General features: G+C 36.4%; 2 protein-coding genes across 6 annotated transcripts; one reads left to right on the top strand and one right to left on the bottom strand.

Annotated features, from left to right (window-relative positions):
- Positions 1 to 275: 275 nt before the first annotated feature.
- Positions 276 to 9,669, top strand: LOC119075588 (cyclin-T). 5 transcript variants are annotated; one of them, XM_037182083.1, is made up of 10 exons: positions 276 to 594; positions 2,044 to 2,161; positions 2,227 to 2,449; positions 2,520 to 2,656; positions 2,717 to 2,881; positions 2,980 to 3,121; positions 3,185 to 5,292; positions 5,687 to 5,714; positions 7,544 to 7,585; positions 8,425 to 9,669. In XM_037182083.1, the coding sequence occupies exons 1-8, from the start codon at positions 437 to 439 to the stop codon at positions 5,705 to 5,707; spliced, it is 3,072 nt and encodes a 1,023-aa protein (XP_037037978.1). In that variant the 5' UTR covers positions 276 to 436; the 3' UTR covers positions 5,708 to 5,714; positions 7,544 to 7,585; positions 8,425 to 9,669. The 5 variants fall into 5 exon arrangements, with proteins under 5 accessions (XP_037037978.1, XP_037037987.1, XP_037037969.1 ...); XM_037182092.1 differs by lacking the exon at positions 7,544 to 7,585 and having other exon boundaries at positions 8,425 to 8,555; XM_037182074.1 differs by lacking the exon at positions 5,687 to 5,714 and having other exon boundaries at positions 8,425 to 8,549.
- Positions 9,670 to 13,513: 3,844 nt separating this feature from the next.
- On the bottom strand, positions 13,514 to 15,755 carry LOC119076437 (eukaryotic translation initiation factor 3 subunit L). The gene is made up of 5 exons (XM_037183192.1): positions 15,594 to 15,755; positions 14,501 to 15,435; positions 14,271 to 14,390; positions 14,034 to 14,199; positions 13,514 to 13,973 (listed from the first exon to the last, which is right to left on the bottom strand). The coding sequence occupies exons 1-5, from the start codon at positions 15,618 to 15,620 to the stop codon at positions 13,587 to 13,589; spliced, it is 1,635 nt and encodes a 544-aa protein (XP_037039087.1). The 5' UTR covers positions 15,621 to 15,755; the 3' UTR covers positions 13,514 to 13,586.
- Between the last annotated feature and the right edge of the window lie 659 nt (positions 15,756 to 16,414).

Below are 16,414 nucleotides of genomic sequence, written 5' to 3'. Positions count from 1 at the left end.
CGGGCGGCTGTACGTTTCGAAGTTTAGACGAACTTATAAGAAGATCAGTGCATTTTAGAGACATACCGTCGAACATTTTTTCGTTTGGAATAATGTTTTATGTCGATTAAAAATAACTTATAAAAACGTCAATCCCCCATTGCTATTTACAATTTCCATCCACACATTTGAAATTAATGACTGAAACGCCACCTACAAAAACCGTATCGTTAAGTTTGCAGCCATTTTTTGGCATCGTAAAAACGGTGGCCATTTTTGTTTACACCGATTAGACCGATGTTTTAGTTTAGTGCCGTTTCGACCGCTATGTGTTTTGATCGCGCTGTCAAAAAAATAAATTAATAATTTTGTGCGAATAAAATTATCAATAATAATAGAAAATATTGGCGTTAATTTGCCATACAGTCGCCGTTAAAACGCGTCGTTTGTTAGATAAATGGCCAGTGTTAGTGGACAAGATTCACGATGGTATTTAACAGCAGAGCAACTACAAAATTCACCAAGCAGAAGATGTGGCATGGACCAGGACCAAGAACTGAACCACAGACAAAATGCAGCCTATTTGATACAGGATATGGGTCAACGGCTTCGGGTGTAAGTATTTAACATTGATTTATCGAACAAGTGAATTTCGAAGCATTCGATGTAAATTGTCTGAAATATTTCGTATAGTGACGACATGCCGTCATTGTGATACAGTTACCACAGAAAATTCCATTTTTCAAATATTTTTGCTGAATAGAACCGAGAAAATTTATGACCAAATTGTGCCAATGTGCCGGCGGCAGTGTTTAATTGAAATTTTGTGTACTGAAATGCTGCGTTTGGCTGTAAACAAGACAAAATTTCTAATTGTTATTCAATAGGTTTTCATGTCCTCCATCTTTGTTTTTTGCGATGTTTTGCGTTGTTTTTGTCAAGTTGAATTTCCATACAAAATGTGTGTCCAATTGCCGCTTACACATCCGTGTCTCATATATATTGCACTTTTTTCTTCTAAATACGTTGTATTCGTCGAATTACGATTGACTCATGTGTTTTGGCCGCAAATTTTCCAATAACAAAATGTTTTTGGTAGAAAGATAAAACATTCTGATTACACTATACAGACAGACGGGGACGGTTTCAGCATTCATGCGACTTAATTAATTACTGTTAATTACGTCGTTCAAAAATTGTACATTGAACATTTGGATTTCAAGTGACGTTCGATTTTTTCTCATTAAAACATTTTGGCGAATATTGCCGGAGACTTATAAATGTCCCTCTTTATTCGATTCGCGGGGCTACTGACCTTGCCAGAAAAAACGAATTCTTTGTACATTCCGATTTTAACAACATTCTCACATGTTGCTACTGTTTACATATTGAGGTCAAGTGGAGTTTAATAGTCCAATACCAGAGTCTGTTTATTCAAACGAAATTCTTTCCTTCTATCTGCTCAGATTTCAGATTTCAGATTTCTTTGGATGTTTTTACAGTGGAAGCAAGTATTTTAGCTAGTCCACAATGTTCATTTCCATCTGTTCACAATTGCAGCTTGATTCATACCGATACTTTAGAAGGAGGAAATAGTCGAGTTACATATCCGGTCAAATTTATTTGAAATTACAATAGACATGAAATTTTCGATTCGTCCTAAATTTCTCATGCATTCGTTCAAACCGATATTTGATATGATCAAGAAGGCTGAAGTAAAATCTAAAAGAATTGCTCCGACCACCGATGCATTTGCCACGGAATTCAAATGGAACATGGAACACTGAATGATCCCGAAATGAGTCTCATATTAATTGGTGATGTCCAAGGTTTACTACGACTCGGAACTTTCCCAAAATTTGTCTCTCTGGTAATTAAAGTAGAAGAAGTCAACCGTTGGGTTGCTGTCTTGATACACTTATTATTGCCTGCCATTAAATCCAACATATTTGCGCGCCAAAATTACTTTTTACATTGCAACATTGTCACAGAACAAATGACTGTCGTGGTTGATGTTATTCTTCAAATAAACAAAAAAAAAAAAACATTTTTTTCTGATTTCAGATCGCAATTGTGTATAAACACAGCTATAGTATACATGCATAGGTTTTATGCATATCATTCCTTTACCTACTTCCACCGAAATGGTATAGCAGCGGCGAGCTTATTTTTGGCAGCAAAGGTAATATCGTAAATCGACTAATCGCATTTACTCGTTGATGTGACACAGCTTTGTAACATAATCAGGTCGAAGAGCAGCCAAGGAAACTGGAGACCGTTATACACATTGCGAATGCTTGTACAGCATCGTCGAAATTCAATGAGGTGCCAGATCCATCCAAGGAGAGCTATCAGGAGCAAGCTCAGGATCTGGTATTCAACGAAAATGTTTTATTGCAAACATTAGGGTTTGATGTTGCCGTTGATCATCCGCATACACATGTTGTCAAAACATGTCACTTGGTAAAAGGTTAGATGCTCAGTCGACAGACGTTCGCTTTTTTACGGTGGTATTAATTTGTGTTTTCTCTATGTTGCAGCCTGTAAGGATTTGGCACAGACATCGTATTTTTTAGCATCAAACAGCCTTCATTTAACAACAATGTGTCTCCAGTACAAGCCGACAGTGGTAGCCTGTTTTTGTATATACCTCGCGTGCAAGTGGTCTGGTTGGGAGGTAAATTGAAAACGAATTATTCGTTTGCACGGTTTACCGTAATGTTCCCATCTTTCGCAGATACCACAGTCCACGGAGGGTAAATTTTGGTTTCATTATGTAGATACGAATGTAAATTTGGATTTATTGGAACAATTGACGCGAGAGTTCCTTGTGATTTATGAAAAAAGTCCAGCACGGTTAAAGACTAAATTAAATTCATGTAAAGGACTGGTACTTAACAAGGTGAGTTGATCATTCCACTCTTCTTCGCTCTCAATTGCCTTTGCTTTACCGTACAGTTTTGCAACCAAAATTATCTTTCATTCCAATTTCAACATCAGGTTGAACAGCAGCAACAACGGCCAATGTCTCAACCATCTAGCAGTTCCCGTTCTCATCCTGCCGGCGAACACAGCCGATCCCAATCATCTAGTCATCAGAGAGCCAACCATCAGAAGATACCACATGCCGGGCAAGCTGGAAGTAAGTTGAACGAAACAACAATGCCTTATCATGCCATTGCTAATCAAATTTCGATTTTCACAGAGGAACATGTACCCTCAAAATCATCGTCAGGTCAAATGCCATCCAAACAACCTCAACCTCATGCAAACGTGGCGCCATCGTCGTCCGCCTCAGCATCGTCGTCATCCATGGCATCGAATTCGTGTCGACCGCGACCAGATCGTGCTGAACGACCGATTGTACCAGAGCCACATTTTTCTGCGCCGCAACGAACAGCTGGCAGTACGAAGGGTCCCTTGCCTCCATTAACTAGAGGCAACATCGACAATATGACACAGTCTGGTAGTAATATGCAAGCGACAGTTTTGCAACAACAGCAGCAGCAGCGATCAAGTCAACCATCACACGATCAGCAATATTATCAGCAACAAGCAAACAAGAATCGAAATCCAATGAATCCAATGACACAACCAATTCCTGATGTGCAACGTCAAAATATGAAACAAGAGCAAAGGCAACATGGCAAAGACCAACAACAACCGAAGCCTATTGACCCAACAAAGAATCAAGCAAAGCCACAGCAGCAACATAATAGCGGTAACAATAGTGGCAATTTGTACCCTACAAATGAAAATCAGCAGAGAATGAGTAGTACATCGAGACAGCCGCCTTATCAACAACAGCTACCGAATTACAATCAAGCTATGGCCAGTCGTAAGGTAAATCATCCACAACAACAGTCACAGCCAGAACATGCATCCGTCCATCAACTTAAACACCCTACGGCTGAGTCTACATTCAGGCTAACAGATGATCAGTGTGGCCCAATGGTTGACGGTCAGGAGTTAAGTTCACCACCAAAACAACACAAATCAATATTCAGTCCTGAATGGAATGATAGTGTCAATGTGGTGCCACAACGGCCGCCGAATAATGGTCTCAACATCAAATCGAATCGTGACAGTCCGAAAAAGCATCGCTCTGAAACACCGAAAAAGGACAAGCGAACCGATTTAACCACAGGCCAATTGGGCAATAAGGCACCAAGCCATTCAGATAAACGTGGAAACGGTGCCAAGCCCGGTATGCCCGCAATGACCGTGCCACAGCAAACCTTACCGTTCGATTCCACTTCAACAATGTCAAAACATTTGAATGCTGGACTGAAAAGGATGCTTCCCGACGATACGATTAAACAAGAAAATGGAATCGACTTTCGAGAAGCCAAACAACGTAAACTCGATGTTGTTCAACCGTTGTCGCCGTCATTTAGTTTAGATTGCAAACCCAGTTTAGATGTCAAACCGAATATATCAAAATTGCCGATATACCCATCCGAGAACGTTCCCACTTACGACCATCCGATGAAAACAACGTCGTTTAATGGAATCGAAACGAATCCGGATTTAGTTAGTAGTTTGCTGAAGGAGAGCCTGTGCACCGACACAAAGTTCCATTCATCTTTGTCTACTGTGCCGCACGAAGCGCTGCCGCAGAGTCTGATCAAGCAAGAACCTTCCAAATACGATTCGTACGAACCTTCGGCCACTTTGCCACAGCAATTATTCGAAACTCCAATGTTACCAACGCAAATAAAATTAGAGGTTGGAAGTGAGCACGGTCAGCGCACTAAATCGGAAAAGAAAAAGAAGAAAGACAAACACAAGCACAAGGACAAGGACAAAGATAAAACGAAAGACCGCGAAGAACGGAAAAAGCACAAGAAGGATAAGGATCGACAAAAGGATCGCGAACGATCAGCTGATTTACCGGCTAGCGATGGACACAATCCATTGAAAATTACGATACCGCGAGATAAGTTAATATCGACCCAGGAAACAGCACCCGGTGGATTTAAAATAACAATTCCCCGTGATCGTATCAAACCTGAACCCGTAGCACCACCGCCGGCGTCGCTAAAAATCAAAATATCCAAGGACTTGATCGGAGACTATGCCAGTGGACAGCAACATAATCCCGCTGAAAACAATAGCAACAGTCATTCGCATTCGTCAAAGAAAAAGGACAAAGATCGTGATCGCGAAAAGTCGAAAAATTCAAAACATTTGGATTTTACCAAGCAAAACGGTAATAATGGCAGTAATGGTTCGAATAGCAACGGCGGCAATGCAACGGTTACCAGTGCCAACAGCAGCAACAGCCGTAATCAATCATCCAATTCAAATAAGGTATGTCTAATTCGCTAACTGTTTCGTTTATGTGTAACGGTCCAAAATATATATCGTAAGCGGTCGTAAGGTTAGATGGAAAGTGTTGAAGCTTTTTCATCCCAAAACAATTCCGATGCATACCAATGGTGTTTCTCATTAGATGGGGCATGATTAAAAATTGCAAATGATTTTGACGCGATCGCTTTTCCATCTTTATTAATTGTTGTTGTTGTCTTGCTTAGAACTTGCTATGAACTTATCGATCCGTTAATATGAGATGTGTTACTGCGACAAAATATTGATGGCAAAGCGATCAATGTGTCTACGGAGAGCTTTTAAATTGTATTCCTAACTCCATTTTGTGGATATTTTTCTAATATTTTGTAAATATATTTCTACCTTCAATTGACAGAAATACAAGATTGACATGTAGATCAAAGGTAAATTTACTGATAAGTACTCGGTGTTTGGTTTTGTGTAGCTCGCATGCTGAGAAATTAGAATTTAGAATTTTCTTTTTTTTTTCCACTTAGAGGAAGCTTTGTCCGTGTCCGTGTTACTCTGACTTTTCTATATATTTTGTTTAGATTTCGTGAGAATTATAAGATCCGATAAGTTTAATCTAATTCACGTAATTCTATTTTTCGTTCGTTTCAAATGACCAATGATTGTAGAAGATTTGAAAAGTTTGAAAGTCCTTGTATGGTGATGCACATAGGACACATATGTTCATAGATTGTTAGGAAATAATCCAATGTAAGCGTTGATGTGTAAATATTTTTCTCAATTTTTCTTTAACTTTTGTTCTCATCAACGATATTTATTAATCACTGGCATCATTGTCATGATATCAGTGACTATGGATGAAGGTTTTGAAAGAAAAGGCTTAGACACTTCTGAGTTGATCACGAAGGCGGTGGCATGAACATTTATCTGTGGCGTCAACTACATTTTTCAAAATCTATATGACAATTTCAAGTAAACAAAAAAACACATTTTCTCGTTTTCGTATGTTTATTGACCTCGGCTACGCCTCGGATCACCAAACTTCACAGGAAAACTCCATTTTTCATCTTTTTATCATGTAAAATATTATTTCTTCAAGTTGACTTTCCACATATATATGTAATGAGTGCGTTTAACAAATTTGATGCCACCCGCCACCTCTTCTTTCAGAATCTATAGATTAGGGCAGTATGTCACGGTGTACTTGAATAAATCTTACGATTCGGTGTTTGTTATTTCTGTTTGTAATTTTCTTTCTTTACTGCATGCCTCCTAATCCATTTGGAGACAGAAAACTTTAACCGAACCGATCTTAAAACTTCGATTGAAGTTGATTAGTGGTATCACGCACTACTGGTAATAATTATTATTTTCCTAACGCATGCTAATAGGATTTTTTTCCTTAAGCCTGAAGGACATCAGAAGTCGCGATATTTTAACACTAGTTAGGAAAGTTATATTTACACAAAAAAAGAAATTACACGACGAATCCACATTTGTAGTTTGCCAATCCTAATTCGACTGTATCATTACTTTTTCGTTTTCTCTAAAAAGCCATTTATGAACAGTATAGTGCGATCAATTTCAAATGTTTATTAACTCGCTAATGTGTAAAAGTGACATTTGTCAAAAATGAAGATCCTACTACGTAAAATTTTGTTCCTAACTCGTGCCAAACCGAATCACGGTACAATTTCAAACCTTTTGCAAGTAACTCGACGTTTTTCATTCACTTCCGAGTTTATATAAGATCTTGATTTCAGTTTTCAGAAATTATTTTGTTTTTCATAGAATACAAAACGGAAATGCTCGGTGTCATCTCAAATTCCAAAGCTTTCGTCTAGCAATCATATGCAGGACCTATTTTTTGAGAATTTTATTTTAAGTTCTGGAAATTCTGATTCTTTTAGAATTTTCAAAATAAATTCCCAAAAAAAAAGCTCTGTTAATTTGTTCATGCAAAACATGATTTCTCATCCCCGCAATTGCAATAGTGTTCACCTAATTGTCGAGATAGCTTTTTCAGGCGAAAGTTGTTTTTACGCTTCGTGTTGCCAGTGTTCTACAGAGTGATTTAATTTCATTTTCTTCTGAATTTATGTATTTGTTTGCTTGTCACTTGAGTGTTTCAAAAAAAAAAAAATTTGGAAAAAGAATCGTTCACAATTTTGCATGGTTTTTGGCGTTTAAAATCGATGTTACTAAAATCGACAGCATTTCATATAATTCACGAACAAATATTCTCTTTTCTTTTTGGTTTCAGGAAATTTGGGTTAATATGTGATAAATAAAAATATTGATTTAGGTAGGTTCATGAATGAGGCAACTAATACGAAATGATAAACAGACGAAAATGTAAACTTTTAATTAAAAAAAACTATTCAAAAAATGTAAAACAAAAAAAGTTTAAATTTAAAAAGAAAAAGTTTGTATTTTACACGAACTAATTGAGCTTCGATATAGCTCAATAGAAATGGGAGTTTGTAACTGATGATTCTGTTAAAATGTTGACTGTGGAAACTTATGCATCAATTCAGCTTTATTTGTTTCCTTTAACGCGGCTCTACATTCAACAGAACCTAAAATATAAATGCATGTGACGCTCCTAAAAAAACTGTTAAGGGTCGGTCGGGGGTTTCTTTTTATATGGCCGTATAACACATCCGCTTTAGAGCTAAAAAAAACGATCGTATGATTTTCGATCATATTTTTTGAACAATCAAATTTTACTCGCTTTCTCATCGATTGAGCTATGTCGATGTATAGTTTCGAATGCAACATTAACATTTAACAAAACTAAAAATGTAGTTAAGTCAAAGAAATCGTAGAATTTGAAGCAAATTATATCGTTGGCATTGGTGTTAATGGAAATTTATATATAATAATAGGAAGAAGACATTAAATACTAGCAATTTACAGGGGTTGTATTCACATTAAACTAATTAACATACTCATTAAAATCAATTTCACTGATGGACTATGTAAAACATTAATTACATTCAGTTTGACTTCAATTTAACTGTTGTTTTAGTAAATTTCGAAACTCTATTCAGATAGAAAAAAACGAACTAAAATTCCAAATTCCAAAAAAAATATCGACAAAAAAGAAAAACTCCATAGAAAACAAATCGAAATATATTTCAGATGATACCTCAATATAACAACATTCATCCACAAACGCAATACATGCAACATTCTCAGTACATGCAACAGAAAATGCCAGTTTACAGTGACAATATGGGAACATCGAATCTGTACAATACGGGCAATTCCGGTAGCAATGTCAATCAAATGCCACAGAATCGATTACCGCAACAACCACTTCAGCAACAGCAACAGCCTCAACAACAGCAGCAGCAACAGCAACAACAGCATCAGCAGCATCAGCTGCAGCAACAATTAAATCAATCCCAGCAATCAATGATTGATGCAACCAAATATTCGAATCATTATCCTTTCGCAGGCAACACAAATTACTTCTACCATGGAGGCAATAGTAGTAACAGTAATGTTAACAAGAAGAATTAATTCTTTTTTTTTCTCTATTTTAGTTAAGGAAAATTGAAATGTTATTGCCTGAGCGCATTTAATGAAAGGATGTGAATATACTCGAGAGATATATTCAAAGAATTTTTTTTTTCATTTTTTTTTGTTGAACTTTTGTGTACATAATAGTTAATGGAAAAATAAATAAAAAATAAAAAAAAAAAAATAAATAAAAAAAAACTAAAAATCATTCGCTAAAACTATTTAAGTGGACAACGAGATAAATATTTCTTGGATAAAGACAATCCTCTTTATTAGAAACAAAAAAAAAAATTATTCGTTTCTTGAATCGATCCTTTTAGTTGAATATTTAGCCTTAAATTGAATTGAAGAAACATTGATGTTAACTATAAACGGTCTTTATACAAGAGTTTTCATAAATAATACGAAATGATTGCTCAAAGAGAGGAAGTTTTTTTTTCTTTCTTTTAATTTGCAAAAATGAAAAGAAGAAAAACATCGAAGAGATGAAAGCAAGTGAATTTTCGCAATGTTATCGCAACGTATAATATGGATTACATTCGATCAATTTTTACTGTGTAGTTAGTTCTTATTAAGTTTTTATAAATTTTTTTGTTAAAAACAGAATTATGTAAAATTTGCATTAATTTTAGACACATTGGACACACTTTTCATTTATCAAAAGTGCGGTCTCACAACATTGGGATTTTATTTATTTATTTAGCATTTAAACGAAAACAACAAAAAAAACATAAAATTTATAGAAATATAATTCGTATTTTTGTACAATAATTCAAAACAAAAAATTTTATTGATTTTTCGTTAGTTTGTTTGAGGTCGGTATTTTTGGGGCAGGGTGGGCTGAACGACATAAATACTACATAAAGGATTGTCCTTGACTGCGGGAAGAATCCAAACGTTTTCGAACTGCCGTTCCACAAACCGTTCGCCTTCGTTTGTCACAACATTTCCCGGCCCAATAATATTTTCCTTTTCAAAGTACATCTGAATACTGCGACATTGTCTGCTAAAAATTTTAGAAGCATGGTTCGTCCTTCGAAAGATTGTCCTGCTACACATTTATGAATTTTAGGCTGAAGATTATATCAGAGGCTTCGGTGCAATTAATATTTTTGTACTCTCAGCAGGAGATAAAGATAACCAAAAATTACAAATTAATTCAAGGGAACCTCGTCGTGAGAAGCCATTTGCAATACATACATTTACATTAAAATGGTCATTTTAGATCAGACCTGACTGCACGCCACAATGTTTGTTGAAAAGATCATAATTTGAATAGCTTACACTTCCGACCGTCCCTTCTTCCCTGAAGACATAGCACCCTATTATGACACGTAAGCAGATCGAGAACTCAAAGACTTTGTAACAGTTCTCGGTCCTACGATTATTCAATCAGTAGTATAATTTCGATTTCACTTGGTGAGTACTTGAGTTGTTTCTTGGTTTGAATTGAATTGAAAAAAATCGTTTTCTCTAATCTTAACCATTCTTATCTAAAATACTTCGGTGAACTATTATTCGGGATTATTTTGTTTGAGTAATTTCGGTGAGTCTACTAGAATCGGATTATTCCTCAACAAATGTTGGATTGAAATTAACCTTTTAGTAATGGCAAGTGGTGTAATCATTAGGTCGATGACTTCTTTTGCTCACATAAATATCGTCAAGGTCGAAATCTTGTCTGCAATTGTTTAACATACTCAGTGACTTAACTCGGTGATAAATGATTTGTAAGGCACATGTTTGCCTAAAAAATCATTTATCACTCGGTTCATACAAAGTACTACTCTATTTGGCAGCTTTCACTCGAAGTCCTTTTGCTTGAAGTGCGTTGCTCGGTTGCATAAATTACTATTATTATAGACATTCGAAGTCAAAGCTAAAGCGCGCTCATTTTTAACGTCTATTATGGATAACAGAATATAACCGTTTCTGGATGATTAAAATCAGATGCAATGAAGTTACCCTTTCACTAACGGCAATCTTATCATCAATATAACCGATTCTATTACTTCTTTTGATCTAAATACTTTAAAGAGATCGAAACGAAATCAAAAATGTTGTTAAGTTATAAGACGACATTGAGCGGAATTCAACACTTATTTGCATCGTCTGTCGTTAATTGCTTAAATGCTAATGCATATTAAGTCAAATGAAGCATTCGCAATTAAGTGAATAAACTTTTCTATAGCGAAATCATTTTCGTTTTCTATTTTTATTTAAGCGAATGATCAGGCAAAACATATTTTTATGAATAAAAAGAAAGTTTTGATGTTACAATTAAGCATAACATTATGCGTAGGTTTACACGTTGTAATTTAATCGAAACTATTTTAAGATCTATCAAAACAATAATTCCTGATGCAAGAGTTGGATATTTACGATCCATGTATACCTGCTCGGGAATATTTTTTGCATGCTTCATCACCGATAACCGTTCATTTAATCAATAAATCATTTTTTACGGTGTGCTCAGCATGTAAAATATTTTACGTAACTCGGACGAAAAATGAAGTCATGTTTTTGGGTGATTGTTGACCTCGGCTTCGCCTTGGATCATCGGACCTAACACGAAAGCTCGACTTTTCAACTGTTCGTTCTTTTTGACGTAAATATCTATTTATCTTTCTAGAAATAAATGTGACAGTTTCGGCTTGTTTAAGAAGTCTCACATTAAAATATCTTCAAGCAGGTACACAATGAGCTATTTACGACATTGTTGCACTACGAATGTTTACCAATACACATTAACGTAATATAATATTTTACATACGGAAGAAAGTTACGCTGTTTGGCAGCATCATGTAAACAGCCTGTAATTTAAAATCTCAATAAAAAAATCGTTCCGAAAATGTGGTCTGTATCACCAATTTCAATGAGTTGCAATGTTTTTTTTTTAATTACATTACATTAGCTACACGACAAAAGCAAATAGTTCAACCATAATTTAATTTGTATAACTTCTTAAATTCTTGTAACATTAAACATAAAATCATAAGTTGAAACTGTAAAATTATGTACAGCACTAATGACCTATATATATATTTTTATTAAACAAACTCAACCGGAGTGTATTGGTTAGTTGAAAATGTGCATTTTTCTTGCTCAATCAAAATGATGGTCACCGTTGCTGAAGAAGATATTCAATCATTTCACTGGTCTTATACACCTATCCCAATGCCAATTACCTTCGACGATGATGTAGAAGTAAAAGTTTTCAAGAATCAGTATAGTTATAGTTATGTAATAGGATACACCAACATAATCCAAGACTCAGACTCTCAAAATTCAATAAATTCTAAAGAATTTCGATAGAAAACAGAAAGCAGTTCTTCAGGATCAAAGTGACGGATATTCTCATTCCACATGCTACATTACCGTGAACAAACTTAAGGACTTAAGAGTGATTAAGAGTAATAATCCTGCTAGGAGCAGACGAAGCTGAATTATCCGCAATATACTGTTTATTTTATCTGAACATATATCTGCAGAGCCAAAGTTTACTATATTTACTTTTCACGGTGTGGCTGCACAACTTCATTTTTCAAAAAATTAAATGTGACACTCAGTACGTCTATGTGAAGAGGAAAAAAAAATGCCAAAAAATTCATTCCGACAGTCTTAATCCACTTTTTTCGCATTGAACGTGATTAAATAGTAAATTACTCTTCAAATTGAGCCTTGGAACTAAGTTTTAGCTATCTACTGTTTGCGTTGGCTACGAAGAGTCGTTAGTGTTGCAAGTAAAAACAGTCACATTTACTAATAAAAAATACATTCGTCGAGTCTCCACCCACGCGTGTTTGGTATCGTTGGAAAGTAGAGACCTGTAGTAACGAGGTCTGATATGTTCTTCGTTTTTTAGCTGCTTTATAGATGCGGTAGATGAGCCCTTAGAAGTTCGCCGGCGTTGTCAAATTTTGTCAATTTCCTGCCACAACCTTGGACAGCGACGGCCAACGGCTTCCGTAGGATCGTTGGACTCCTGGTGGACTACTCTCTACTATCAATTGTCAAACTTGTTTGGTCGCTGCTGTACAAGAGATTCCGAAACCGAAAACCATATACTGATTTACAATGTCTAGCGCTTCCACACACGGACCTTTCGACCTTTTTTGAGTATGTATCGCAGCGTCTTTCCAAGCACTACAAACCTGCACAGTTCCAAATAAATCGTCTGTTTATTGGTGAAATAATTCAACTTTAAGTTCGCTAATAAATATTTTTCAACATGCGACACAGCTCACTTTTACAACTTTACTGCCAAAAATAAAAAGACAACAAGAAAAAAGTTGTTCCACAAAATTGTCAAGGGAGACTAGCGATTCTATAGAGCCATCGATCATTCGGATCGGATGTGGCTTGAATCTCAGTTGTTCTTGTTCGATACCTTGGCAAATTCATTCTTACGACACGCTGCACAAATGAAGTGATAGTTTTAATGATGTTGTTAGGCTTGGCGTTTCTAAGAGGGTTATATTTATTTGCACCAGAGTGGATTGGTTAAATTAGTGCGCCGAAGTTAATGAAAACAAGTTGGGGACGTGATACTATTTGAACTTACCTCAGTCTTTGGATGGTGTTGCCCATTTATTCCATTATTTAATAGGTCAAATGACAATAAATCGACGATCAAAACGGAAAATCCAGGATTCTCCAGACGGGTCATCTCATGCTCTTTTAAGAAATGTGCAACACAGGCATGTCAATATTGAAAGGATGTTTTATTCAAGTAAAAATTACAATGTCTTCTATCGAACCCACCGACATAAAACCGTCTAAATTTTAGGTTGTTGCAGTTGATGCAACCTACGATTCAATTCCTCAAATTTCAGAATTTTTCGCACAAAGAAGTCGCCATAACGGTGTGAAACTTTCGTATCGGCAATGTGAATCATCTCATTGTCAATGTAAAAATCAAGTTCGGAGCCGGATTGAAATTTGCCAGCCAAGCCGCTGGGTCCCTTGGTCCAAACAATATTTTTCATTTTATGCTTGAAGCACAGCAAATTAATCAGAAGGTTCGACACAAATCGATCATCGTCTTCACTCATGTTAGGTTTCATGAAAGCAGCCAGCTTTTCCAATGGCAGTGTTGTGTACAGCTTCAAGTAGGATCGAATTGTTGGTAATTCGATTTGTTGACGGACTTCTTCAAGGAAAACCTAATCAAAATTTTGCCAAATTAAATGCCATCAATGCGGATCAGTCTCATTTCAACCAACCTCAGTTTGGTGATCAATGGGCTCTTTGTGGAAATCGGCAATTTCACCGTTCAACGGTGGTGGACATGGTGAAACGAACTTTGGTGCTCCAAAAATGAAGAAATTGCGGAACACATCCATGTCGCGACATTGCATCTTGTACATGTTTTCATGGTAGTTCTTCTCTCTGAAAGGAAATTCGAAACGAGCACAATTAACATTTTGACGGTTCGCACAGCAATTGATCCAAAACTTTACCTTAAAACTTGTTGTAAGGATTCATCGATGCATTGTGGATGCAAAACCAAACAAATTGCCAACAAATGGTACATCTGGTCGGTTTGCTTGTTGATTTGATCGTTTTGATACGAACGAGAGCTGCAATGTGAAACATAAATGGATTTAGTCTGTGGACCTATGGTTTGGGTTCAGTCTTAAGTCAGCGGTTAGCGCCAAGATCATCAAACCCAACTATATATCAAACATACCTGTAAAGCTGCTTCGTACGTTGAATGTACAACAAAATCGACGAAAATGTTCGAATAGCATCCGAATAACGTCTCATCATCATGTAGGCAAAACCTACATAATAGGACGTCGAGATCTGACAAGCCGGAATATGCGTAAACTGACTTTTCTTGTGGATCTCGATCGGTTCCAGGACCTTAATCGCTTGATAATAATCTCCAAGAATCGAATGCAATCGCAACAATCCAATCAAGCTGAAATAGCCCAACATTTTGTAGAACGAATGACGTCCAAAATCCCCAGCCACCGATTCCGGATCACCGCCAGATTCGGCCACCTCTAATTGAATCTTAATGTTCGACGTATCGATCAGCGAGTGCAGCACATTCAGGATGCACAAAATGTTCCAGTGCTTGGCAGCGTTCGTGTTCAAATCCTGTTTGTCCGATTCGGATTTGTCGGTCAAACGTGCACGATAGTAGGCGAAATTTTGGAACTGATAAACAAACTCATCGACCAATTCCCACAACCAAATGTCGGGTAGTTCCAATTGAACCGGTGTCTCCGACAACAAAATCAAATTGAACAGATCGCAGTAGTTGAGGAACGAATTGGAGCGCATCTGCAGCGACGGATTCTTTGATCGAGCATGAATATGGCGGAAGTACAGCTCCTTGTACAAAATCAAAAAGTTTTTGTCGTTGATGAATTTGATATCCTTGTCGGACGGCCAATCATTCTTTTCGAAATACTTTTCGCTCAAGCTGGGAAACAAATTCTCGTACATGTTCTGGATTTCAAAAACATTGCCATTCTGTATAGCGATGCAGAAGTGCTTGATAAACTTTTCCACTTCATCGGGTATGGCACGCTTGCTGTGATGGCTGTTGTACAAATTGTATTCAGCATCCAGCTGCGGATCGCCAGTATGACTATCGTAGTCATATGCATAGTCCTACAAAAATAATTGAAATTCATTTAACATTTGTATGACCGTCCACGACACAAAATGGCGAAGAATTTTTAGGTTAGAATAGCTTGTAAATTAAATGCTTCGTTACTGCTGCCATAGTTTTGGTCGCATTGAAATAACTTTTTCGATTTAACATTTACCTGATCTTCGTATTCGATTTGATACATTGTCGGTAAAAACTAATCTTGTTTTACTCCAATATTAAAATTAAAAAAACCTACAATGCACACTAAGTCGATGTGACTTCTCGGCAAAAAAAAGATATACGAAATTAAAATGTCAAAAAACAGAACAGTGTTGCCAGCCGCCTTATTTTTAACAATGAATTTAATACACTAGGCACTATACTAGGTGTAGATCATTGCAAGGTTCTGAAAGCACAGGTTCTTCTGAGTTGATCACGAAGGCAGTGACACACAAATTTTGACAAACAGATGCTTTTTATTGAACAGACTCATGACAAACTGTTTGAAATGTCAACTTGACAAAAAAATTCTTCAAAATTACATTTCAAAGAATCTGTAATGAGTTTGTTCAACAAAATGTATCTTTTTGTCAAAATGCGTATATCACCTGCCTTCGTGGGTGTCTTAACCTGTTCTTTCAGAATCTTGCAGTGATCCAAGGTTCTGAAAGATCACTGCAAGATTCTGAAAGAACAGGTTAAGACAACCAATAAATGTACAAACCAGGTATGGTCTGTCCATACAAACCGGAGGAAATAGCGATTTTATATAATTTGTGTGTCACCGCCTTCGTGATCAACTCAGAAGTGTCTTAACCTGTTCTTTCAGAACCTTGGATCGCACTGTGGTTTACGGTTTACGAAACTGATGACAGGAAAGCACAGTGCAGTGGATTACTTTGACGATTTTGTGTGCAAACTAATCATAGCCAATCTCACAAAAGCGAAATATTATTTAAATTCTGCAATTACAGCAAGAAATTTTAGACATTTTTT

The sequence above is a fragment of the Bradysia coprophila genome, chromosome III, assembly GCF_014529535.1.
Source record: "Bradysia coprophila strain Holo2 chromosome III, BU_Bcop_v1, whole genome shotgun sequence".
Taxonomy (NCBI): domain Eukaryota; kingdom Metazoa; phylum Arthropoda; class Insecta; order Diptera; family Sciaridae; genus Bradysia; species Bradysia coprophila.
This window is presented reverse-complemented; position numbering and strand designations above follow the sequence as displayed.